The sequence below is a fragment of the Anomaloglossus baeobatrachus genome, chromosome 5, assembly GCF_048569485.1.
Source record: "Anomaloglossus baeobatrachus isolate aAnoBae1 chromosome 5, aAnoBae1.hap1, whole genome shotgun sequence".
Lineage (NCBI taxonomy): Eukaryota > Metazoa > Chordata > Amphibia > Anura > Aromobatidae > Anomaloglossus > Anomaloglossus baeobatrachus.
In genome coordinates this window covers 407943115-407969152 of record NC_134357.1, presented here as the reverse complement: position 1 = coordinate 407969152, position 26038 = coordinate 407943115, and the positions used below count along the sequence as shown (strand labels likewise).

The 26038-nt window shown below is 44.8% G+C and overlaps 1 protein-coding gene across 1 annotated transcript in view; it reads left to right on the top strand.

Moving 5' to 3' along the window:
* The window catches only part of LOC142311643 (all-trans-retinol 13,14-reductase-like), an 84673-nt gene that overhangs the window by 5168 nt on the left and 53467 nt on the right, over positions 1–26038 (top strand). Inside the window, exons 2-3 of the mRNA XM_075350210.1 lie at positions 209–391; positions 561–790. Coding sequence (XP_075206325.1) covers positions 209–391; positions 561–790 — 413 coding nt within the window. The remainder of the gene's footprint in view (positions 1–208; positions 392–560; positions 791–26038) is intronic.

The window sequence follows — 26038 nt, the reverse complement described above, 5'->3', positions numbered from 1 at the left end:
TTGCCGGGGAAAGAGGTAAGTTTTGTTTAGTTACTGTAATTATTCTCACAAAGAGTCGTATAGCATAAAGCTGCATCAATTCTAGAGCATAAATTTTCCAGGATGAGTGACTGAAGAAAATATATAAGATGCCAGAATCCCTTGTCTTCCAAGTATTTATTTCATAGTATATTTGTACATTCGGTTCTCTGCTCTGTGTCTAGCACAGGATTCTCCCAGGACAAAATCCCACCCATCCTAGATGCACTGGTTATTGGAAGTGGTGTTGGAGGCCTATCGGCAGCTGCTGTGCTTGCAAAGGCTGGAAAAAGAGTCCTTGTATTGGAGCAACATGATCAAGCAGGGGGCAGTTGTCACACGTTCCAAGAGCATGGCTATGAGTTTGACGTGGGTGAGTACCTTAGTAGTCTAAACACTGGTAAAATTATGCCTTTGTGCTATTTATAATTCCACAAAAGTTCAGAAGTTTTAGCTTTTTTGAGTATCCTTTTGACTTAAAACTTTTAAATTTTGATGGTATATTGAGTTTACTTTTACCAACACTGTCTGACATTGGATAGGTCTCCACTATGTCGGACAGATGCACGAAGGAGGAATGTTGAGGGTGATAATGGACCAGTTAACGGATGGACAACTTCAGTGGAACCGTTTGGGAGATCAGTATGACTCAATTATCATAGGTCATAAGGTGTACCGACTTTATGCAGGAAAACATGAATTTGCAAATACCCTAAAGAAGCAGTTTCCAGGAGAAGAGGAAGCCATTGACAAATTTGTCACTTTGATGAAGGTGAGGATTAATTGATGCTATATTAATGAATATACAGATTTTCACAGATATGATAAGAAACAGCAGTTTCTCAAATTAATCTCTATGCTAAGGAGAAGCTTTTTCCAAACATTAAATTTTGATGGTCATGTTATGCCTTAATGTTATGCCTTAAATTCCTTATGCCATTAGATTAATCAGCAATGAAGATATTTCTTTGATATTATTATTTATAGATTATAGCACCATTTATTCCATGGTACTTTACATGTCAAAAAGGGGTATATATAATAAAAACAAGTACAATACTCATGAACAATACAAGGAACAGACAGGTACAGGAGGAGAGAGGTCCCTGCCCTTGAAAACTCACAGCCTGCAAGATATGGATGAGGATACAGTAAGTGAGAGTAGAGCTGGTTGTGCAACAGGATAGTGGAATTAGGGTTACTGCGGTTGTGGGCTTGTCGGGAGATTTAGATATTCAGGTTCCTTCTGAAGGTTTCTATGTTGGGGTAGAGAGTTCCAGAGTAGGGGAGGATGGACGAAATAAATCTTGTATACAATTGTGGGAAGAGAAGATAAAAGAGGAGAAGAGAAGGAGATCTTGTAAGGATCGGAGGTTGCGTGCAAGTAAGTAACGGGAGACTGGGTCACAAATGTATGAAGGAGACAGGTTGCGGATGGCTTTGTATGCCATGACTAGGGTTTTGAACTGGAGTCTTTGGGCAGTGGGAAGCCAGTGAAAGGATTGGCAGAGAGGAGAGGCTGGGGAATAGCGGGGGACAGATTGATTAGTCAGCCAGGAGAGTTTATGATAGATTGAATGGGTGCTGAGTGCTAGAAGGGAGGCCACAAAGAAAGAGGTTGCAGTAGTCGAGGTAGAAGATGATGACTAGTGTTTGTTCAGATTCTTGGTTAAGGTTTGTATTGATCCAGGAAATATTATTGAGTTAGAGTCAGCATGAGGTGGAAAAGGCTTGTGTCACATGAGAATTTGTCCAAACTTCACCGACTGTCATGGCAGCATTTAGTGCTGTTAAAATTGCAGATTCTGATACTCCATCCAATGGTTTCTCTGGTGTCTGGGAACAACACAGGCAGACTCGGGCATTGACCTGTTGTGTGCTAATTCATAGGCAGGCTAGCAAGAGTTAATCTCTGCTGGTCTGTATGCTCCATTGATTACATGTTGTTGAGAGGCGCATTACATCTGCTCCCCTCCTATTTATGCTGATGGAAACCTTCCACACATGCTAGCTATAGTTTATTCTATGTTGGTCTGTGACTTGTGGTGCTTCAGACTTACTGGTGAAATTTGTGCTCATTGCTTAGTGTAGTTGTGGAGTTTTCCCCTGTTGTTTTGTAGCTTCCTCCCTACTTTTGTGTTTCCTCCTGAACCTCGTATTGTCTTTACCTTTCCGTGTGCATGCTGTGTGAAAGAGTTTTGGTTTTACCTTGTCTGTCTTTATCTGTGAGTTTCATCACACTCCTGTCCCATCCCTCCCTGGGGGATAAGGGGGGGGCAGGGAAAATCAGCTCAGGACTGGTAAAGAGCAGGGCCAGGTAGAAGACTCAGGCTTCTCCACCCCCAGGAGTATTCCTGAGGTTAGGGATAGCATAAGGTCGCCCAGTTTGAGGTACAGCTTATAAGTCCTGGTTTCCCGCTATCCCATTGTCATCATGACAGCTTGGATATGTGGCTTGAAGAAGATAGCATAGTTGAGGGTTACCCTGAGGCAGCAAGCTTGCGTGACTCGGAAGAGTGACTGTCATTGACATAGGTCTGTTGGGGGCATTGCGTGAGATGGGTGAAAGATGATAAATTCTGTTTTGGCCATGTTAATTTTTTAGAAATCAAGCAGGCAAAAAAGATTAAATAGTAGACAGACATTGTGGGATTCTGGTTAGTAAGGAGGTGATCTGTGTGTCATCGGCATAGAGATTATACTGAAAGCCATAGGACTATATGAACTGTCCTAGGCTGAAGGTGTAGATGGAGAAGAGCAGGAGTCAAAGAAATGAACCTTGAGGGACAACGAAAGATAGGGGGTGAGATGAGGAGGTGGTATGTGAGTGGGAGACACTGAATGTCCAGTCTGTTAGGTATGAAGAGATCTAAGCGAGGGCCAAGTGCGTGATACCAAGAGATAAGAGAATCTGTCATAGGAGGGAATGGTCCATTGTGTCCAGGGCAGAGGACAGGTTCAGGAGGAGGAGCACAGAGAAATGTCGCTTGGCTTTGGCAGTTAGTAGGTCATTGGTGACTTTATTTAGGGCAGTTACAGTTGAATGATGAAGTCTTAAGACAAATTGTCAAAGAGGGCACAGGAGGAGAGATTGAAACACATTTCAAGATGAACATGTTTTTTCTGTAGTTGTAAGGCATAGGGGAGAAGTCATATGGGTGATAGCTGGACACAGAGAATTGGTCAAAGAAGGGCTTGAGGATAGGTGAGACCAAGGCATGATTAAATCATGAGGGGAAGACACCAAGAGATGGGTTAGGGTTGGTATGAAGACTGTGGTGAGGTTGGGAATGAGGTGGGATGGGAGTGAGTCAAGTGCATAGGTGGTGAAATGTGGAAAGTAGAGAGGAAAGTTTATCTTTTGTCATGGCAGAAAAGTTGGTTTTGGAGGAAGAGGGCTGAGTGGTTATGAGGAGGGGCTGTAGGGACTGTAGGCCAATGCTTTTTCTGATGTCAATCTTCTGTTTGAAGAATGAGGCAAAGTCTTCAGCTGAAATCAGGAGGTCCTGGGGGCAGAGGAGATAATTGAAAGTATTGAATAGCTGTTTAGGGCTGTGAAATAGGGAAGATATGAGAGATTAAAAGTAGGTATGTTTTGCAGCTGTGAGTTTGGGTTTGAAAGTGGTGAGGAACTGTTTGTATGTGATGAAATGCTCATTGGAAAAGGATCTCTTCCATCTTTGCTCAGCAACGCTGGAAGTCCATTCTTTAGTTAGGCTGGTGTGCCAGAGTTGATTGTTGGTTGTGTGAGTTTTGGTAGCATTCATTAGGTGGGTTGCCGATTTGAGAGCTGCAGTGATTGTGGTATTATATAAACTGGCAGCAGCATCTGCATTGTGTAAGGAACCTGTATCTGCAAGAGTGAAGAGGGACTCAGAGAGAGTGTGAATCAAGGTGTTTGAGATTTATACAAAGAAGTGTAAGATAGTGGGGTGGGGATTGTGCACTTGGAAAGGAGAAAGAATAAAATATGAGTAGGTTGTGATCAAGCGAATGAAGATGAGGTCCAGTATGTGGCCATCTTTGTGGGTGGCAGTAGAGGACCATTGAGTGAGGCCAAAGAAGGAAGATAGTGTTACATGTTTAAAGACAGCTGACTGGGACATATCAATGTTGAAGTCACCCATGATGATAGTATGGATGTTAGTGGAAAGGTGTAATACTTATTCTATGTTCTGAGGATTTCGATAGCGTAGGGCAATGACAATCAGAGACGAGTTCCGGGTACAAGATGTTTTATAGTATGCAACCACGGTAGATACAGAACAACACAGCAACACAATAACACATGCAATACTTTCCGGAATCGACGCGGAGGGAATTCCCGGGGCCACGCACCGGACTCCCCCAGGGAGACCACCAGAGCGAACCCCTATACAGGGACTGTCTGGCAATCTACCCCGGAAGGCCTAAGTGCGCAGCAGCCGGGATAAGGAGCAAGCGGTAAAGTCAATGAGTGTCCGTACGGGAAATGTTTGTCCAGAATGGTTACGAACCAATAGAGAACCAGGCGGAGTGCTGACCGAAGATGGTAAACAGAATCCGGGCACAGCCTTGAAGAGCCGGGTACAGTCCAGAGTCAATCGGTAGGTAGTCTTTTAGGGGAATCCAGAGGCAATCAGGAATAAGCAGCAACACAGCAGGAGCACACAGCAGGCAGTATACTCAGGCACTGGACTGGACTTAGAGGCGGCCTTTTAAGCAGCTGGACAGGAAGTAGGGCAACAGAACGGTAACCTCCATGTTAACCGAGGGCAAGGGCAATCAAAAGAGAACTGGAAAACCTGGAAACCTGACATTACTCCCCCCCCCCAGAGACGGCCTCAGGACGGATCAGGGCCAGGTTTGTCCGGGTACCGTCGATGAAACTGAGCGATCTTCCGGGGTGCCCGAATGTTACCCACCGGTTCCCAGGAATCGTCCTCGGGGGCGTACCCCTGCCAACGTACCAGATACTGAAGCCGACGACGATGGAGCCGGGAGTCAATAATGTCCTCGACGACGAACTGCTCCTCGCCGTCGACCATCACAGGCAGAGGAGGAGGCACGACACGACCATGAAACATATTAGGGGAAACGGGTTTGAGGAGAGACACATGAAAAACCGGGTGTACCTTTAGATGGTGCGGTAACCGTAGCCGACAGGCCACAGGGCTCACGATCCCGGTGATCTTAAATGGACCGATGAATTTCTGTCCCAGCTTCTGCGAAGGAACACCCAATCTAAGGTTTTTGGTGGATAACCATACAGAGTCCCCTACCTTATACATGGGTGCCGGTTTCCGGTGAGCGTCCGCTGACCTCTTGTAACGCTCCTGGGCCGTAGCCACCGTGTCCTTCAGAACCTCCAGATTTTGTCGAAGCTCTGAAACTCTGTCCTCCACCGCCGGTACTGAAACCGCAACCGGGGACCTAGGCAACACATTCGGATGGTAACCCAAGTTGGCAAAAAAGGGAGTTACCTTAGTGGAGCTGCTCTGAGTGTTGTTATAGGAGAACTCCGCCAACGGAAGCATCTTCAACCAATCGTCTTGGAGATGGCTGACGTAACATCGAAGGTATTGTTCCAGGGTTTGATTCGTCCGTTCGGTTTGCCCATTAGTCTGAGGATGGTATGCAGAAGACAAACAGACATCAATCTGGAGTGCCGTACAAAAGCCTTTCCAGAACCTAGACGTAAACTGCACGCCCCGGTCAGAGATGATCTCATCTGGTACCCCATGCAAACGGAATACGTTCTGGATCACTAAATCCACTGTCTCTGCGGCTGAGGGAAGACCGGTACACGGAATGAAGTGAGCAGCTTTAGTTAATCGATCCACCACCACTAAGATGGTATTGTGCCCGCCAGAGACTGGCAACTCTACAATAAAATCCATGGAGATAGACCCCCAAGGGCGAGATGGCACGGGTAACGGTTGGAGGAGTCCCGTAGGAGCCACACGAGGGACCTTGCACCGGGCACAAACCACGCAGGAGTGGACATAGTCCTTCACATCCTTCAAACAGGTAGGCCACCAGAAAAAACGGCTTAGAAATTCCTGCGTCTTCTGTACCCCCCTATGACCAGCCAACACGGAGTCATGGACCAACTTGAGAACCCGAAGTCTTACGGCCTCCGGGACATAAATGCGTCGTTCTCTCAACCACACACCATTCCGAAGAACAAGAGTTACATCATTCGGGGGGGCAGCAAGAAATACATCACCATCATAGGCCAGCTTGATGTCCTTCCATAAGTCCTGATCCTGGATCACTCCAACGAAATTGGCATCCGATAACACGGTCTGAGACGGGGTTCCAGGCACGGAGTCCACGGCATGGATTCGGGACAAGGCATCGGCTTTCCCATTACGTGAACCTGGACGGTATGTAACGACAAAATTGAATTGGTTAAGAAATAGGCTCCAACGGGCTTGCCGTGGAGACAGGCACCTGGCAGACTTAAGAAATTCCAGATTACGATGATCTGTGAGTACTATCACTTGCTGCGCGGCTCCCTGTAAGTGGTGTCTCCATTCCTTGAAAGCGGAAATAATCGCCAATAATTCCTTATCCGCAATGTCGTAGTTCCTTTCTGCAGGGGACAACCAGCGGGAAAAGAAGGCACACGGATGCAGGAGACTCTTGTCCCCGGTCCTTTGAGAAAGAATGGCCCCTAATGCGTAGTCAGAAGCGTCGACCTCCACGATGAAGGGAAGTGCGGGATTCGGATGTACTAGTATGGGTGCTGAGGTAAAACATCCCTTGAGACGATGGAACGCTTCCTGGGCCTGGGCGGACCATACAAACTTCTGTCCTTTCTTAGTCAACAGAGTGATGGGACGAACAATCTCTGAAAAGTTACGGATAAAGCGTCGGTAAAAGTTGGCAAAACCGACAAAGCGTTGTACCTCTTTGATGTTTCCCGGTTCCGGCCAGTCTAGAATTGCTTGTATCTTGCTAGACTCCATGTTCAGCCCCTGAGGAGAGATGACATAACCTAAGAATTGTATTTGTGAGCAGTGGAACTCGCATTTCTCCAGTTTAATGTACAGGTGGTTTTCCCTCAGCCGGGTAAGTACGGTCTTGACGTGCTCCTGGTGTTCCTGGAGAGAATCAGAAAAGATTAGAATATCATCCAGATAGATCACCATGAATTGGTCCATGATATCCCTAAAAATATCATTAACTAGATGTTGAAATGCCGCAGGAGCGTTACAAAGTCCAAAAGGCATCACTAAATACTCAAAATGTCCGTACCGACATCGGAACGCGGTCTTCCACTCGTCTCCGGGACGTATACGAAGCAGATTATATGCCCCACGGAGGTCCAATTTGGTGAATATTTTTGCCTGTTGGACCCTCTCCAATAGCTCCGGAATCAACGGTAACGGATACCGGTTCCGGATGGTTATTTTATTCAGTTCCCGGTAGTCAATACAGGGTCTCATAGTCCCCTCTTTCTTTTTCACGAAAAAGATGGGTGCCCCTGCGGGTGAGGTAGACGGGCGAATAAATCCCTTGGCCAGGCTTTCATCAATATACTCCTTTAGGGCTTCTAGCTCAGGTGCCGCCAACGGGTAAACATGACCAAACGGGATCTCTGCCCCTGGGAGTAAGTCTATGGGGCAATCATACGGTCTATGCGGAGGAAGCCGATCGGCCTTTCTTTTGTCGCATATGTCAGCGAAGTCACGATAAACCGGGGGTAAAACAGGTACCTGTACCGTGCCTTCTGCATGTGGTGTTACCGGAACCGGAACAGTTGGACAAATGGCCGAACCACTCTGCGGTGGGAAGGATATTTCCTTAGTTTCCCAATCGATGACCGGATTTGTAGACCGTAGCCACGGAATACCTAAAATAATCGGAAAATGTGGAGAAGAGATCATCATGAAAATAAGGGTCTCCTGCTGACCTGGTTTCATCACGCATTCTAGTGGTACTGTTTCCCGATCCACTGGTCCAGAGGTTAACGGAGATCCGTCTACCGTCTCCATGGTAACCGGTGAGGATCTTTGCTGAGTTCGGATACCGTGTTTTCTGGCAAAAGAAAAGTCCATGAAATTTCCCCCTGCCCCAGAGTCTATCATTGCAGAGGTAGGAATTAGCTGTCCCTCCCACCGGATCTGAATGGGGAGTGAACAATGGGTATATTTCCCTTCTGAGTCCTTCGGTGAGGTAGACATTACCGTCAAGGGAAATACCGCATCCAAGTGTCCACTTGCCTCAGAGATATCAGACTCTGCGTCCGTGTTGTCACACTCTGCCATGGCTGCCAATACCTTATTTGGGCGATTCGGACGTTTCGGGCAGTCGATTAAGAAATGGTCCGATTGACCGCAGTAGAAACACAAACGCTCACGGAGCCGGTGTTCACGACGTTCGTTGGTCTCTCGTCTTTGCAGAGAGTCCACTTGCATAGGAACGTCCTCGGCCTCCCGTGGCGTCCTGAGAGCGGGTTCTCTGGAAGGAAACGTATTATTATTTACACGGTTTATAGCTGCCCATTTTTCCTGTCTACGTTCCGTCAAACGGGTATCTATGCGCACACAGTGCTGGAGAAACAGGTCAAAATCCCCTGGGGATTCAGAACGGGCTAACTCGTCCTTGATGGTACCGGACAAGCCTTTTCTGAAAACGGACAATAATGCATTGTTTCCCCAGTCGGTGTCTACCACTAACCTCTGGAACTCAGTGGCGTATTCAACGACAGAACGCTTTCCCTGACGTAAGGAAAGGAGAGCCGATTCAGCGGTAGCACGGCGATTCGGAACATCAAACATTTGTGCCATTGCGTTCAGGAAGTCATCTAGGTGATTTAAACGGATGTCCCGGTTCTCTATCATAGGATTAGCCCAAGCCAGTGCTCGTGAGGTTAATAACATGATGATACATAACACCTTTGACCGGTCAGAACGGTAATAATCAGCATGTACATCGAAAAACAGTATACATTGGTTAACAAATCCACGGAACTGACTACGATCACCATTGAAACGGAATGGGGGTAACCTAGGCATACCGGCAGCTGATACGGACGCAGTGGGGACGGCTTCCTGAGCCTCCACTCTGACTTGCAAATCCTGTATAGCCGGACCCAGTACCTGGTGATCATGGCCCAGCTGCGCCTCCACATCTCTAAGCTTAGTCTGCACCACCTCCATCTCCTGCTGCAGGGAGTTAATCATGGAGAACAGCTGATCTACTCGTGTCTCAGTCATTGCCCCAGCGAAATCCTCTAATGGCCTGAGTATAATGTAATACTTATTCTATGTTCTGAGGATTTCGATAGCGTAGGGCAATGACAATCAGAGACGAGTTCCGGGTACAAGATGTTTTATAGTATGCAACCACGGTAGATACAGAACAACACAGCAACACAATAACACATGCAATACTTTCCGGAATCGACGCGGAGGGAATTCCCGGGGCCACGCACCGGACTCCCCCAGGGAGACCACCAGAGCGAACCCCTATACAGGGACTGTCTGGCAATCTACCCCGGAAGGCCTAAGTGCGCAGCAGCCGGGATAAGGAGCAAGCGGTAAAGTCAATGAGTGTCCGTACGGGAAATGTTTGTCCAGAATGGTTACGAACCAATAGAGAACCAGGCGGAGTGCTGACCGAAGATGGTAAACAGAATCCGGGCACAGCCTTGAAGAGCCGGGTACAGTCCAGAGTCAATCGGTAGGTAGTCTTTTAGGGGAATCCAGAGGCAATCAGGAATAAGCAGCAACACAGCAGGAGCACACAGCAGGCAGTATACTCAGGCACTGGACTGGACTTAGAGGCGGCCTTTTAAGCAGCTGGACAGGAAGTAGGGCAACAGAACGGTAACCTCCATGTTAACCGAGGGCAAGGGCAATCAAAAGAGAACTGGAAAACCTGGAAACCTGACAAAAGGAAGTAGACAGGTGGTTAAGTGATCAAAAAGTTGGTGGTTGGCCTTGTAGAGCGCTAAATGACATTTAGTTGGAGTTTGGAGGGGGAGTAGATGCGAACAGAGTGCACCTCAAAAGAAGGGAGTGTAAAGGAGGGTTGCAGTGGAATTAGGGTGAAGGAGCAGTTATCAGACAATAGAAAACCAACTCCTACCACATGCATTTAAGTATTGTCAGGAACGTCCAACTTTCTTCTCATGTCTGCTCACATTGACACATATTATGGCACATTTAGATTATGTGCATTTCTCATAAAGATAGACAATGCAGCTATCAAAAGGCATTTTGTGGGTCTGGGACTTAGATTTTTTCAGGTCTCAAGAGTGGTGTAAACTAAGGCTAAAGCGGGCTTTACACGCTGCGATCTCGCTAGCGAGATCGCAAGTGATCGTACCCGCCACCGTCAGTTGTGCGACACGGGCATATCGCTGCCCGTGTTGCACAACCTCGCTTACCCCGTCACACGCACTTACCTGCCGTGCGACATCGCTCTGGCCGGCGACCCACCTCCTTCCTAAGGGGGCGGGTCGTGCGGCGTAACAGCGACGTCACACGGCAGGCGGCCAATAGAAGCGGAGGGGCGGAGATGAGCGGGATGTAACATCCTGCCCACCTCCTTCCTTCCGCATTGCCGATGGAGGCAGGTAAGGAGATGTTCGTTGCTCCTGCGGTGTCACACATAGCGATGTGTGCTGCCACAGGAACGAGGAACAACATCGCTAACATCCTGATAACGATTTTTTGTTTCAGGATGACCTCTCCACGGCAAACGATTTTGCCCTCTTTTGCGATCGTTTAATGTGTTTAATGTTTAATGTGACCGGATGTGCGTCACAAACAATGTGACCCTGACGATTATTCATTAACGATATCGTAGTGTGTAAAGCCCGCTTATGTTCACACACTGCATCTTTTGCTGCATTTTTGGTGCATTTTTGAGGTCACAAAGATGCACCTAAATGCATGCATTTCCTTCTCCTAGTAAAGTCTATAAGATTTCTATTTTGTTGTCTACATAGTGCATCTTTTTTTGGCTGCATCTTGGCTGCGTTTTTGAAGATGTAGCATGTCAATTCTTTTTGCGTTTTTGCCAGCGCTTTTGAGCCCTTCCAATCAATAGATTTGATTTAAACAATGCATTTGGTAAAATGCGATAAAAACACATTCGGTTTTTGATGCGTTTTTGCCGCAAGTGCGTTTTTTTGGGCCAAAATGTCTGCATCTTTGTAGTTATTATTTGGCCTTCTTAAAACTCCCATATGCATTATATGTATAACTGGCTGTAGTACCCGGGCGTTGCCCGGGATAGTAACTGTCCCTCTGTCTCTCTCCCAGTCTTTGTCTTTCTGTGTCTGTCTGTAATGCTGCCACCAGGGGTAGCCAGAGCTCTGCAGCAGACGACACTACACAGAGCAATGAGAACCAGGAAGGAAATGCACAGCGTTCTCATACACTGCCTAATCAGCACAGCTGAGAGGCAGAACTGCAGGGTATGTGAGGAATAGTCAGACAGGCTGGGTCAAACACCATACGGGCAGAAGCAGGACCGGAGGAGCAAGCAGAAGCGAAGTCAAAGTCAGGCTAAGGTCAGTGCCGGAGGAAGCAACTGAGTGGGGAATAGGAGGGGGGACACAGGACAGGAGGGACAACCAGGGGACAGAACACAGACAAGGGCACGGGGGGCACAGGAACAGACAGATCAGGATATCACTCACAGGACCAGCAATCACAGGCAAAGCAGAGCTAAGCTTATAGCCGGCGCTGGTTCACTGGAAGTGTCAGCTTTTAAGGCATCCAGGGGCTGGAAGTGAGGCCCGAGAGAAGGCTCCGCCCCCTAGCCATGTGGATAGGGAGGCGAATCATGACATGTCTGTGTATGTCTCTTTCTGTCTGTCTCTCGCTATCTCTATTTGTCTCTCTCTATCTGTCTGTCTGTCTCTCTCTATCTCCCCGTCTGTCTCTTTCCCCATTTGTCTTTTTCCCCGTCTGTCTCTCTCCCAGTCTTGTAATGGGGGAGACAAGAAAGGCGCAATAGGGTTTTACCCGGTTTACAGAGTGAAAGAGGATAAAAACAGTGCACTCACCTGGCCGGGTTGTGCCAGTCACAACCCCTTTGTTAGCATGGATGAGCGCTTGGGTGGTTCTGCAGCGGCCCCGTTATAGAGCAGATTTTAAATATGAAGGACTGGAGAAAACGGGTTTATTGCCGCGCTAAAAACCACGAGCATGTATAAGTCAAATTATTCTCTTTATTTAGATCATTCCTACGCGTTTCCGAGGCTCATCTGCCTCCTTCATCAGGGAAAAAGAATCTTACAGACAGAGAGGATTTATCCTTATGAAGCAGCAAACAGAGAAAAAAAAAAAAAAAAAAAAAAAAAAAAAAAAATTGTGAAAGCAACCAATCATGACATCATCATTACATCTGTTCCTGAGCGATGACTCATTGCCTCATGGAATAAGGCTATGTCATAACATATACAACACAAGTTTCAAAAAATTTTTTTCGCATAAGAGGCAATAAACAATAATAAAGGACAAAGAGAAAATGAATAAAAAATTCTTATTTGAATATGCGCTTGTCTGTGTTTCATTTTTAGAAAAATGGTCTTTGAGTGTATATGAAAAGAGGGAGAAGTTTTTATTTGTGATTTATTTATTTGTTTATTTTATTTATTTTATATAATATATATAAGAAAGGGAAAAGTATTTTATTTAAATATGAAAATATATATGTAAAAGCAATGGACAAAGGGAAAGAGGATTAATTCCCGTATCCAAGACAGATTCAAACTCATAGAATTGCGTCTGTGTTCTCATATGCTATTAAGCTACCAATGCTCCATATAAACAGCTTGGTGTTGAAAGCAACCACAGATAAACACCTGGACAATTAGGGGATTAGAAAAAAGGTGTATATTTATAAGACCCATAAAGTATAGAGAGATACAGGTTTGTGATATGCTATTCAGTATATATGAAAATCAATATATATGAAATAGAATATGTGATGATTTTTTATATTGCATTCTAAAAGAGATGCATTTAGTATAATTCTAATTAGTGATATGCGGAGAGAAAAAATATATTTATTTAATGGTGTATTTACAAGTATTCAAGAATGAGTGATATTAACCACAGTGATTTCATTATGAGACATGACATAAAGGAAGGAGGAACATGCAATTTCAGAACTAGAGAAAAAAAAAAAAAAAAAATGAATGAAGAACGAAAAATTATAATGCACATACATGAAGAGACAGTTTCTCTGTCTAGAAAGGTGAAGTGGGTTCAGACCGTGGGAAAGAGATGAACCGCGCATGATCACGATACGTATAAGGAGCAAGTTCCTCACCAAAGGAGGTGATGTGAGGTCAAACTGTGGGGAAAGGAGATGAGTGTGCGAAGTGCCGATTCATGGAGAAACATGAATCACGATATTAGAAACAAAGCAAGAGAAAGAGATGCACGGGGTATTAGCCGACAATAAGAGGTCGGGGAATAAAGTCTGATTGGATTACAAAGATATGTAAATATTGAAATATATGAATAAAGTCTGATTGGATTACAAAGAATATGTGAATATAAATGTAGGTTGTGATACAAAATATTGTGTGTGAGGGTGTGAATTAAACATAACGATCTCTGAGGCAGAATAGTGACATCTATATATACATATATATAAATGCATGCACATATATATACACATACCTGCATACACACATATATATACGTGAAATCAGAATTGAAACAATTGACAAAAATACTGAGGGTCTAAAAGAAAATTCAGAATAAGAAAATATATGGCACAGATATCCTGATAGTGTCACAAAGATATGTGAATGTGTATAAAAATATAACAATACAAGGAAATATCAAAACATATCGAAAAAAACATATTATGCAAGAAAGATAAAATCATGAAGATGTCTGAAAGCAAGGCAAAAATGTATTATCCCAAAAATAAAAAATATATATATATAATATATAATGGATATATATGACATGTGAAAAGTATAAAGAAACTGGGGGTTTTTTTTAAAATGAAAAAGGATAAATTACGGATAAACCTATGAGCACGTTGGAATGTTAAAAAACATATATACTTAAAATTATAATAAAAACATACACTATATACATAATTCATCAAATGAAATAAATTTTGTAAAATTTCTAAGGGAATATGATTATAAATACGACTTTTTACCCCCTTATAAGACGACTTTTTACCCCCTTAAAATAATGGCTACAGTGGGGGGTCGTCTTATACGCCGGATATACGGGGGGGGGGTGTGTATGTACACTGCAGCGTCCAGGGGAGTTGGTGGAAGCAGCTCTGGAGCACAGGGGAACGCTGCGGCCTGCATCCTTTGATCTCCTGCACCCGCTCATATAATATGCACAGCTGCTGTCCATCTCCAATGGTGCTGAAATCGCACGCAGTGAGGGGCTGGAGCAGCGGTGCATATTATATGAGCCTGCGTCCCAGTGTGATCGCACATGTCCCCCATGTGTTAGATTTGGCCCCCAGGCTGCTGCTCATTCTAAAATAAAAAAGCTTTCCTTACCCCTGCAGCGTTTCTCCCCGTGTCCCTGCTTCCACTGTGATCAGGCAGAGAGCTCAGCCTGCTGTGCCGATCACATGACCGCACTGACAACCAGGAAGTGGAAGAACAGAAGCACGGAGCCAGACAGGAGGGAGCTCAGCGCTGGAGGAGATAAGGAAAGAGGGTTTTATTTTACTTTGGGCAGCAGCCTAGGGGCCATATCTGACACAGGGGGACTTGTGCGATCTATAGGGGCCATGGGCAGCACTATGGGGGAGATATCTGACACAGGGGGACTTGTGCCCATTATGGGCCCCAGTGAGCTGCTTCTAACCCCCCAGATGTATGCCCTGCCAATCCCCCCCCCGCCGATGCCGCGGGTGCTGTACCCGCCGAGCCGCGGGTGCAGGCCCCACAGAGCAGCAGAGTTGTGTGTATTTGTCTGTATGTAGCAGAGTTGTATGTGTTTGTCTGTATGTAGCAGAGTTGTATGTGTTTGTCTGTATGTAGCAGAGTTGTGTGTATTTGTCTGTATGTAGCAGAGTTGTACGTGTTTGTCTGTATGTAGCAGAGTTGTACGTGTTTGTCTGTATGTAGCAGAGTTGTATGTGTTTGTCTGTATGTAGCAGAGTTGTATGTGTTTGTCTGTATGTAGCAGAGTTGTACGTGTTTGTCTGCATGTAGCAGAGTTGTACGTGTTTGTCTGTATGTAGCAGAGTTGTATGTGTTTGTCTGTATGTAGCAGAGTTGTATGTGTTTGTCTGTATGTAGCAGAGTTGTGTGTATTTGTCTGTATGTAGCAGAGTTGTACGTGTTTGTCTGTATGTAGCAGAGTTGTACGTGTTTGTCTGTATGTAGCAGAGTTGTACGTGTTTGTCTGTATGTAGCAGAGTTGTATGTGTTTGTCTGTATGTAGCAGAGTTGTATGTGTTTGTCTGTATGTAGCAGAGTTGTACGTGTTTGTCTGCATGTAGCAGAGTTGTACGTGTTTGTCTGTATGTAGCAGAGTTGTATGTGTTTGTCTGTATGTAGCAGAGTTGTATGTGTTTGTCTGTATGTAGCAGAGTTGTGTGTATTTGTCTGTATGTAGCAGAGTTGTATGTGTTTGTCTGTATGTAGCAGAGTTGTATGTGTTTGTCTGTATGTAGCAGAGTTGTACGTGTTTGTCTGTATGTAGCAGAGTTGTATGTGTTTGTCTGTATGTAGCAGAGTTGTACGTGTTTGTCTGTATGTAGCAGAGTTGTATGTGTTTGTCTGTATGTAGCAGAGTTGTACGTGTTTGTCTGTATGTAGCAGAGTTGTATGTGTTTGTCTGTATGTAGCAGAGTTGTATGTGTTTGTCTGTATGTAGCAGAGTTGTGTGTATTTGTCTGTATGTAGCAGAGTTGTATGTGTTTGTCTGTATGTAGCAGAGTTGTATGTGTTTGTCTGTATGTAGCAGAGTTGTACGTGTTTGTCTGTATGTAGCAGAGTTGTATGTGTTTGTCTGTATGTAGCAGAGTTGTATGTGTTTGTCTGTATGTAGCAGAGTTGTGTGTGTTTGTCTGCATGTAGCAGAGTTGTGTGTGTTTGTCTGTTTGTAGCAGAGTTGTGTGTGTTTGTCTGTTTGTAGCAGAGTGTAGTACCATTGTTTCAGTCCAGTTGTGGCTTTATACAGCAGGGAGGAGCATTCCTTGCTGTACTAAGTGAACATTGGAGCGATTGATCTGTCAATGGCCCTTTAAAAACATATTGTACGGCTCTCGCGGAATTAAAATTAACATGTTGCAATCAAAGCAGACTTTTTTTCATTTGGGAGCGGGGTAGTCTTATACAGTGAGTATATCCCAAATTCTATATTTTTAGGGCAGAAGTTGGGGGTCGTCTTATACGCCCAGTCGTCTTATACGCCGGCATATACGGTATACAAAAAATGGGACAATTTTTTTTTTTTTTTTTTTTTAAATCTTTTTTAAAATACTAAAACTTTTTTTTAAAAACCTTTCTTAGAACATGTATATTAGGATTATAACACTAAAAACAAGAGGAAACTGAAAGAATGTGTATCAGTTGGGAATCTAAGCATGACACACAGAATAGATCAGCTGTCAGAAAAATTATGTATAATTATAACAAATCACTAGAATAAAACATAGGGATACGAGGACGGTAGTTAATAGAACAGATCAGTCACTTCATTTAAGCCGAAAGGCTTCAGTGTATTTAACCTATGTATCCAAAACGTTTCTTTTCTGCTGAGGACCTCTGTTCTATCCTTCACACTTGTGGGAATCTGTTCTATAGGTGTTATTTTAAAATCTAAACTTTTGTTATGAAAGATTGTGCAATGTTTGGATAAACCATGTTGTAAAAAACCTGTTCTTATATTGTGGCGATGGGAGTTTAGTCTATTGTGAAGTGCCTGAGATGTCCTACCCACATATTGTTTACCGCATGAACAGTCTACCAGGTATATAACATGGTCAGACTGGCATGTTAGACGATAATTAATTTTAAAATTTTCCGAATTCCCTAGAGAACAAAAAGTAGTCCTCCCATGGCAAATGCTCCTGCAGCATAAGCAATTTTTCGAGCCACATTTATAGGAACCTACTATTGCCATGGGCTTTGGGCTCAATATCTCAGTTCTAAGCCTGCTCGGAGCTCATTCGAGCAGCAGATAAGGGAGGGGGAATAGTCGTGCAGAACAAGGTGGATTACATTAATGAGGCACTCAGGATCCTTTCTGATCCATTGTATTATGAAGTCGTTAGCAATGATAACTATAATGCAGCCATTACAGCTTATAATACTTTGATTCAAAGTGCAGTTGATTCATATATACTTAATTCAACGGAAAAGAAATTTTTACAAATAAAAAATCCAGCAATGGCCTTCTTTTACCATCTCCCAAAAACTCATAAAAATCTGTATAACCCCCCGGGCAGGCCTATCATCTCAGGTATCAATTCCCTTACAGCTAATTTAGCACATTATGTGGACCTGTTGATGCAGCCTCATGTGTTGGCCCTCAACAGTCATCTCAGAGATTCATCTCATCTCATTGAACATTTGCAGAAAATAACATGGAAAAAATCCTATATGTTCGTTACTATAGATGTTTCATCTCTCTACTCGAATATTCAACACCATCTAGGGCTGTTTTCTTTTTCTTTCTTCCTAGCAGATGATAGTAGAATTCCTCCCCTTCAAAAAAAATTTCTTTTAGAAAGCATGAGCTTTATACTGAATAACAATTATTTTACTTTTCTGGAAAAACTTTACCATCAGCGTGTCGGCACAGCAATGGGGTCTAAAGCTGCATGTTCATATGCCAATCTCTTTATGGGATTATTTGAATTGTTGTACATAGAGAGTGGCAGATTCAGTGATAGTCTAGTATTATATAAAAGATTCATCGATGATTTATTCGTAATTTGGGACTGTGATTTTGTAGATATTAACAATTTCCTAGATAACTTGAATGATAATGACTGGGGTTTGTCCTTCACATCAGTAACACACAAGGAAGAAATTAACTTTTTGGACCTAACCATCTTTCATAATAATGGTAAAATCCACACAAAAAATTTTTTCAAACAAGTTGACGCAAATGGGTACATCCACTATGGGAGTGAGCATTATGTGAAGTGGCTATCCAATATCCCCCCAAATCAATATAAGCGCATAAGGCGGAATTGTACTAATGACATTGATTTTAAAGAACAAGTAGGGATTTTAAGGGAGCGGTTCCTAGAAAAAGAATATCCTAAGACGCTGGTCCAGAGAGCTTACAAAGAGACTTTAAAATTTAAACAATCAGATTTGATCAAGAGAGACTCTGACCCTTGCCCTTTGGGGCCATTGAACGGCAAAAGACTGTTGAAACCGGAAAAAGGGAAGCAGGAGTTTACTCTGAATTTTATCACTACCTATAGTGGGGATAATGTCGCTATAAGGGATACCCTCACCAAACATTGGGACATTTTGCTCAACGATCCCATTTTAAAGCCTTTTCTACCCTCTAAACCAGGGGTCACCTTTAGGCGGGCCCCAACGATCAAAACTATAATAGCTCCGAGCAGGCTTAGAACTGAGATATTGAGCCCAAAGCCCATGGCAATAGTAGGTTCCTATAAATGTGGCTCGAAAAATTGCTTATGCTGCAGGAGCATTTGCCATGGGAGGACTACTTTTTGTTCTCTAGGGAATTCGGAAAATTTTAAAATTAATTATCGTCTAACATGCCAGTCTGACCATGTTATATACCTGGTAGACTGTTCATGCGGTAAACAATATGTGGGTAGGACATCTCAGGCACTTCACAATAGACTAAACTCCCATCGCCACAATATAAGAACAGGTTTTTTACAACATGGTTTATCCAAACATTGCACAATCTTTCATAACAAAAGTTTAGATTTTAAAATAACACCTATAGAACAGATTCCCACAAGTGTGAAGGATAGAACAGAGGTCCTCAGCAGAAAAGAAACGTTTTGGATACATAGGTTAAATACACTGAAGCCTTTCGGCTTAAATGAAGTGACTGATCTGTTCTATTAACTACCGTCCTCGTATCCCTATGTTTTATTCTAGTGATTTGTTATAATTATACATAATTTTTCTGACAGCTGATCTATTCTGTGTGTCATGCTTAGATTCCCAACTGATACACATTCTTTCAGTTTCCTCTTGTTTTTAGTGTTATAATCCTAATATATATGTTCTAAGAAAGGTTTTTAAAAAAAAGTTTTAGTATTTTAAAAAAGATTTAAAAAAAAAAAAAAAAAAATTGTCCCATTTTTTGTATATTTATAATCATATTCCCTTAGAAATTTTACAAAATTTATTTCATTTGATGAATTATGTATATAGTGTATGTTTTTATTATAATTTTAAGTATATATGTTTTTTAACATTCCAACGTGCTCATAGGTTTATCCGTAATTTATCCTTTTTCATTTTAAAAAAAACCCCCAGTTTCTTTATACTTTTCACATGTCATATATATCCATTATATATTATATATATATATTTTTTATTTTTGGGATAATACATTTTTGCCTTGCTTTCAGACATCTTCATGATTTTATCTTTCTTGCATAATATGTTTTTTTCGATATGTTTTGATATTTCCTTGTATTGTTATATTTTTATACACATTCACATATCTTTGTGACACTATCAGGATATCTGTGCCATATATTTTCTTATTCTGAATTTTCTTTTAGACCCTCAGTATTTTTGTCAATTGTTTCAATTCTGATTTCACGTATATATATGTGTGTATGCAGGTATGTGTATATATATGTGCATGCATTTATATATATGTATATATAGATGTCACTATTCTGCCTCAGAGATCGTTATGTTTAATTCACACCCTCACACACAATATTTTGTATCACAACCTACATTTATATTCACATATTCTTTGTAATCCAATCAGACTTTATTCATATATTTCAATATTTACATATCTTTGTAATCCAATCAGACTTTATTCCCCGACCTCTTATTGTCGGCTAATACCCCGTGCATCTCTTTCTCTTGCTTTGTTTCTAATATCGTGATTCATGTTTCTCCATGAATCGGCACTTCGCACACTCATCTCCTTTCCCCACAGTTTGACCTCACATCACCTCCTTTGGTGAGGAACTTGCTCCTTATACGTATCGTGATCATGCGCGGTTCATCTCTTTCCCACGGTCTGAACCCACTTCACCTTTCTAGACAGAGAAACTGTCTCTTCATGTATGTGCATTATAATTTTTCGTTCTTCATTCATTTTTTTTTTTTTTTTTTCTCTAGTTCTGAAATTGCATGTTCCTCCTTCCTTTATGTCATGTCTCATAATGAAATCACTGTGGTTAATATCACTCATTCTTGAATACTTGTAAATACACCATTAAATAAATATATTTTTTCTCTCCGCATATCACTAATTAGAATTATACTAAATGCATCTCTTTTAGAATGCAATATAAAAAATCATCACATATTCTATTTCATATATATTGATTTTCATATATACTGAATAGCATATCACAAACCTGTATCTCTCTATACTTTATGGGTCTTATAAATATACACCTTTTTTCTAATCCCCTAATTGTCCAGGTGTTTATCTGTGGTTGCTTTCAACACCAAGCTGTTTATATGGAGCATTGGTAGCTTAATAGCATATGAGAACACAGACGCAATTCTATGAGTTTGAATCTGTCTTGGATACGGGAATTAATCCTCTTTCCCTTTGTCCATTGCTTTTACATATATATTTTCATATTTAAATAAAATACTTTTCCCTTTCTTATATATATTATATAAAATAAATAAAATAAACAAATAAATAAATCACAAATAAAAACTTCTCCCTCTTTTCATATACACTCAAAGACCATTTTTCTAAAAATGAAACACAGACAAGCGCATATTCAAATAAGAATTTTTTATTCATTTTCTCTTTGTCCTTTATTATTGTTTATTGCCTCTTATGCGAAAAAATTTTTTTGAAACTTGTGTTGTATATGTTATGACATAGCCTTATTCCATGAGGCAATGAGTCATCGCTCAGGAACAGATGTAATGATGATGTCATGATTGGTTGCTTTCACAATTTTTTTTTTTTTTCTCTGTTTGCTGCTTCATAAGGATAAATCCTCTCTGTCTGTAAGATTCTTTCTCTCCCAGTCTGTCTCTTTCCAGGTCTGTCTCTTTCCAGGTCTGTCTCTTTCCAGGTCTGTCTCTTTCCCCGTTTCTTTCCCTGTCTGTTTTTCCCTGTCTCTCTGTCTGTCTCTTTCTTTCCCCGTCTGTCTCTTTCCCAGGTCTGTCTCTTTCCCAGGTGTGTCTCTTTCCACGTCTGTCTCTTTCCACGTCTGTCTCTTTCCACGTCTGTCTTTGTCTGTCTCTCTGTCTCTTTTGCTGCCCATCTCTTTCCCTGTCTGCCTGTCTTTGTCTGTCTCTATCTCTATGTCTCTTTCCTTGTCTGTCTCTTTCCAGGTCTGTCTCTTTCCCCATCTGTCTCTCTCCCTGTCTGTCTCTTTCACCATATGTCTCTTTCTCCATCTGTCTCTTTCCTCGTCTCTTTCGTTGTCTGTCTTTCCCTGTCTCTCTGTCTGTCTCTTTTCCTGTCTGCTTATCTCTGTCTGTCTCTTTCCCCGTCTGTTTCTTTCCCCGTCTGTCTATTTCTCCGTCTGTCTCTTTCCCTGTCTGTCTCTGTCTATCTCTGTCTGTCTCTCTGTTTGTTTCTCTGTCTCTCTATCTCTGTCTGTCTCTGTCTCTTTCCCTGTCTGTGTCTGTCTGCCTCTGTCTCTTTGTCTGTCTCTATCTGTCTCCCCACCGATATCATATTACCTCACAGATAAGCTTGTTATACTATGAATGACTTTTGTTCCTATAGCAACCAATCAGAGCTGCTATTAATAACCTGTGGCTTCCAGCTCCATTGATTTTAATGGAGGCAGGTTTATTGGAGAGTAACTGTAAAGTGTGGAGTTAAATTTTCCCGTCAAAACATAGTTTATGACGTTCTCTGAGTTACATGAGGCGTCTGTACAAAACTTTGTGATTGTAAATGCGATGGTGCGGATTCCTTTAGTTGACATATTTACATACATACATACACACATACACACATACATACACACATACACACACACACACACACACACATACACACATACATACACACACACATACACACATAGACACACGCATACATACACACATACACACATACATACACTCAGCTTTATATATTGGATGTTGGAAAAACCTGCTTATATTGACGGGTTCAGCCAACACTCTAATATGTATAGGGGCAATGGCCAACTGATTGTCAGGGGAGATATCGATCAATCATGTCTGATTTCGGACTGTCAATTGCTTTGTTCTAACAGAGTTAAGTAATTGGCAGAGATATCTGCCAGCCATTTCATTATAAAGAACACAAGTGCTCCTGTGTATGGGAAAGATGGGCAAAATGGCTAAATCATCATTCAGCTGACAGCCAGCTAATGTGTTTGCCGGCTTTAGGGGCACTTTGCACACTACGACATCACAGGTGCGATGTCGGTGGGGTCATGTTGAAAGTGACGTGTGACGTCCTGGGCAAGCCAGGGGTCACAGGTCATAACACAACCACACCCTACACCCCAGTTAGGAACACCAAGGCTAACCTAAAATCCTTGTTGCCTTCCTCCAGGGGCTGATGTCCACACCAGGGGGTGGGCCAGGCGGTTGGCTGCGCCCACCGAGGAGTTCACAGCCCTGGAGGCGGGAGAACCAGGCAGTTCAAGCCAGGGGAGTGAAGTGGAAGGAAGTGGTAGAGGAGCAAGGGAGTAGAAAGTGACAGTTTGTAAAGCCTGAAGCTGGTCCGGGTGTGTGCCCCGGACTGAGACAGCAAGGTCAGCAGACGGCGGTGACTGTCTGCAGGGGAGACTGCTTGGAGGTTGCTGGAAGGACCGCGGACGGGTGGTGGCCCGGCGGTACCGGAGCGGTATACGAAGAGCAGTCAGCACCATTGGCAGGGGGCTTTCGGATCCCGGCAAGGCTAGGAGTCGCCGTGAATTTGCCAAATCCGTTAGTGAAGGGGACCTCTGGGTCTCCCAACAAGCAAGTCCCGATTGAAGGCAACAGTCCAACCGTTACAGAGAGACACCGCCACCGCCAGGGCACCAGTTTCTCAGGGCCAGCGCCTGCGGGCAAAGTAGGGCTCCTCCGGCCCATATCCAAGCCGGGGAGTGGGTTACCGGTGGGAACCCATCGAAACCATCATCATCTTAGGTGCAGGAAAAAGGGACCGTCACCGTCAACTACTGGGGAAAGCAAGTGCAGCCGTCCGTGGGAACCGTCTTTCCAGCCGTGTGTTTTACCGAGAACTGTGTCATCGTCTCAGGCTGAGTGAGTACCACAGTGCCGCAAGGCACAGAGCTGCCCCCGCGTCCCTGCACCCCACCAAGTCCTGCATCACCCACCTCATCACTGGGCCCCGGGACAAGTACCCCCTACCCACGGAGGGGAGGACTAACATCTAGCTGCTCCATACCATCACTCCCGGGATCCCCATACAGAGCAGCGGTGGTGTCAACAAATCACCACAACCGTGGGTGGCGTCACGGACAATAAACTATCCCAAATCCCAATCCCCTTTCACTCACGGGCGAGGAGCGCCGCTCGAGTCCCCGGGATCCAGCCCATCGCTCGAGCCACCGAGCAGCAGCAGCAGGCCGCAGCAGCCACAGCGGCAGCCGGACCCGAGCAGTGGGAGAGCGTGGCGTCCCCTCCTCCGCCCGCGACAACTTGGCGTCACGAACAGGATCTTACCGCTCTGCCGTTGGGTAGAGGTGCGCCTTGTGACCGCCGGAGGTATCCGGCCGGAAAATGTCAGAAGTCGCCATCTTTGGCGCGAAAAGTTCCCGCTCGAGCGTCTTCTCGAGTAGTAGAGGTGCGAAGGCCAAAACTCCGCCCCGATAGTGGAGGGGCCGGAAAGAGGCTAAGGGGGACGGAAACAAGATGTCTGCGCCCGACGGAGCCGCTGGAGGAGCGGTGGTCGCAGCCGCAGTGGCACCTGTGGATGGGAATGGGCCTGCCCAGGTCCCGGCCGCGCTGGCGGGAGGTGCTGCGGCCCCCGCGCTCGCTCAGGTGATGCCGTTCTCCTTGCCCTATGCGCCCGGAGCTACCTGGCTACCGCAGTATGACGGGAAACCTGATGCTTTACAGGTCTTCCGGAAAAAGCTTAACCCGTTGCTAGAACTGTACCCCCTGACCGATAAGCAAAGTGCAGCGGTAGTGCTGGGCCAGTTAACCGGCGCGGCTGAGCAGGAGGCGGAGACCTGGGCCGAGGGGGACCGGTTCTCTGTAGCCACCATCTTTGAGAAGCTACAGACTGCCTTTGAGACCCGTACTGAAGCTGAGCTGAGGATGCAGTTTTACCAGTGCCGGCAACGGTCTGTGGATAGCATTCAGGACTATGCTTTACGTCTGCAAACCGCCCTCCGCACGCTAAAGCGGGTGAATCCTATCAATGAGGCAGACAGCAACAAGATGTTAGTAGAGCAATTTGTGCAGGGGATGAGGTCCCCTGAGGATCGCAAACAACTCCGGCTGTGGGCCCTAGAACACCCTGATGTGGACTTTGCCGTGTTAAAGGAACGGGCCATTAAAGCACTGCAGCCCCCAGCTTCAGAAATCTTGGAGCCAACCCCGTGGCCCATTGAGATGGCCCCCGTTGTGGTGGCCCCTGCCCTACCAACCTCTCCAATACCTACAGCCCCAAGCAGCACGATGGAGGAACTGGCAGCCCAGGTCCGTCGCATGGACGGAGACCTCGCCAAGATTCTCGCTGCACTCCAACCTTTGACCAGATCTCAGCCTCCAGCACAGATATAGCTTGCCGACAGCCCTGAGGATGTTCCCTGGATGCAGCGGAGAAGTGCTAACAACCCGCGGAGCAGACCTACAACCTGCTACAAGTGCCATAAGCCTGGGCATTACTTCCGACAGTGCCCGTTAAACGAGCAACCCCTGGGGCCCCGGGCCAATCATCAGGAGTAGAACCCCGTGGCCCCCCAGACTGGCGGGACCGGTATATCGGGGCCCGGCCCATCATCCCCGTGGCTGTGGACGGCATACCGGTGATGGCTCTCTTGGACACTGGATCACAGGTAACCACCATACCATACACATTGTACCAGCGGTATTGGGGGATAGACGAGCTGGCACCCCCAGATACTAGTATAACGCTAATAGCTGCTAATGGACTCCCATTGACCCAAGTGGGGTATAAACAGGTGGCTATGACAGTGGGGCAAGCTGAACTGCAACACCAGGGTATGATTGTGATCATGAATGAACCCAGTGATCATAACCCGAAGATAGTGCTAGGAACCAATGTGATGGAGCACTGTATGGGTGATGTGTTGGCCCTACTGCAACAGCTGGCCGCCACGGCGGTGGGGAGCCGACAGAGAGCTGTGCAGCGTGAGATCCGCGCCTTGATGTACCGCCAGCATGTAAACTCAACAGGAGGAGAGATTGGTGGAGTGAGAGTGATGGATGTTGCTCCGTTGATTGTGCCCCCTAGGAGTGAGATGATGATTTGGTGTAGGGCAGCGGTAGGGCCTCAGGGGCGTGACTACCCTGCCATGATGGAGCACATACCCTCCGAGCACTGGCCCACTGTAATGGCCGCCCGAGGGGTGGTAGACGTAAAGAAGGGGAGAGTGCCCGTGAGGGTACTGAACTGTGGGGAGGAAGAAGTCAGGCTTCCCCGGTATGCCACCATTGCCAAGCTGCTCACCCTGGATCCCCACACCATCCACGAGGCCACTCCCTCAGTTTCCCCACCTACTACCAGCACTCCCCCGCCTCAAGGGGAGGTAAATGAGTGGCACCAACAGCTACACGTGGGCACTGATGATACCCCTACACATCACAAAGCAGGGGTATACAGGGTGGTGCGGGAGTATGAACAAGTTTTCAGCAAACATCCACTAGACTTTGGGCAGATTAAAGGGGTCCAACACCACATCCCCACCGGTGAACACCCCCCTATCAAAGAGAGGT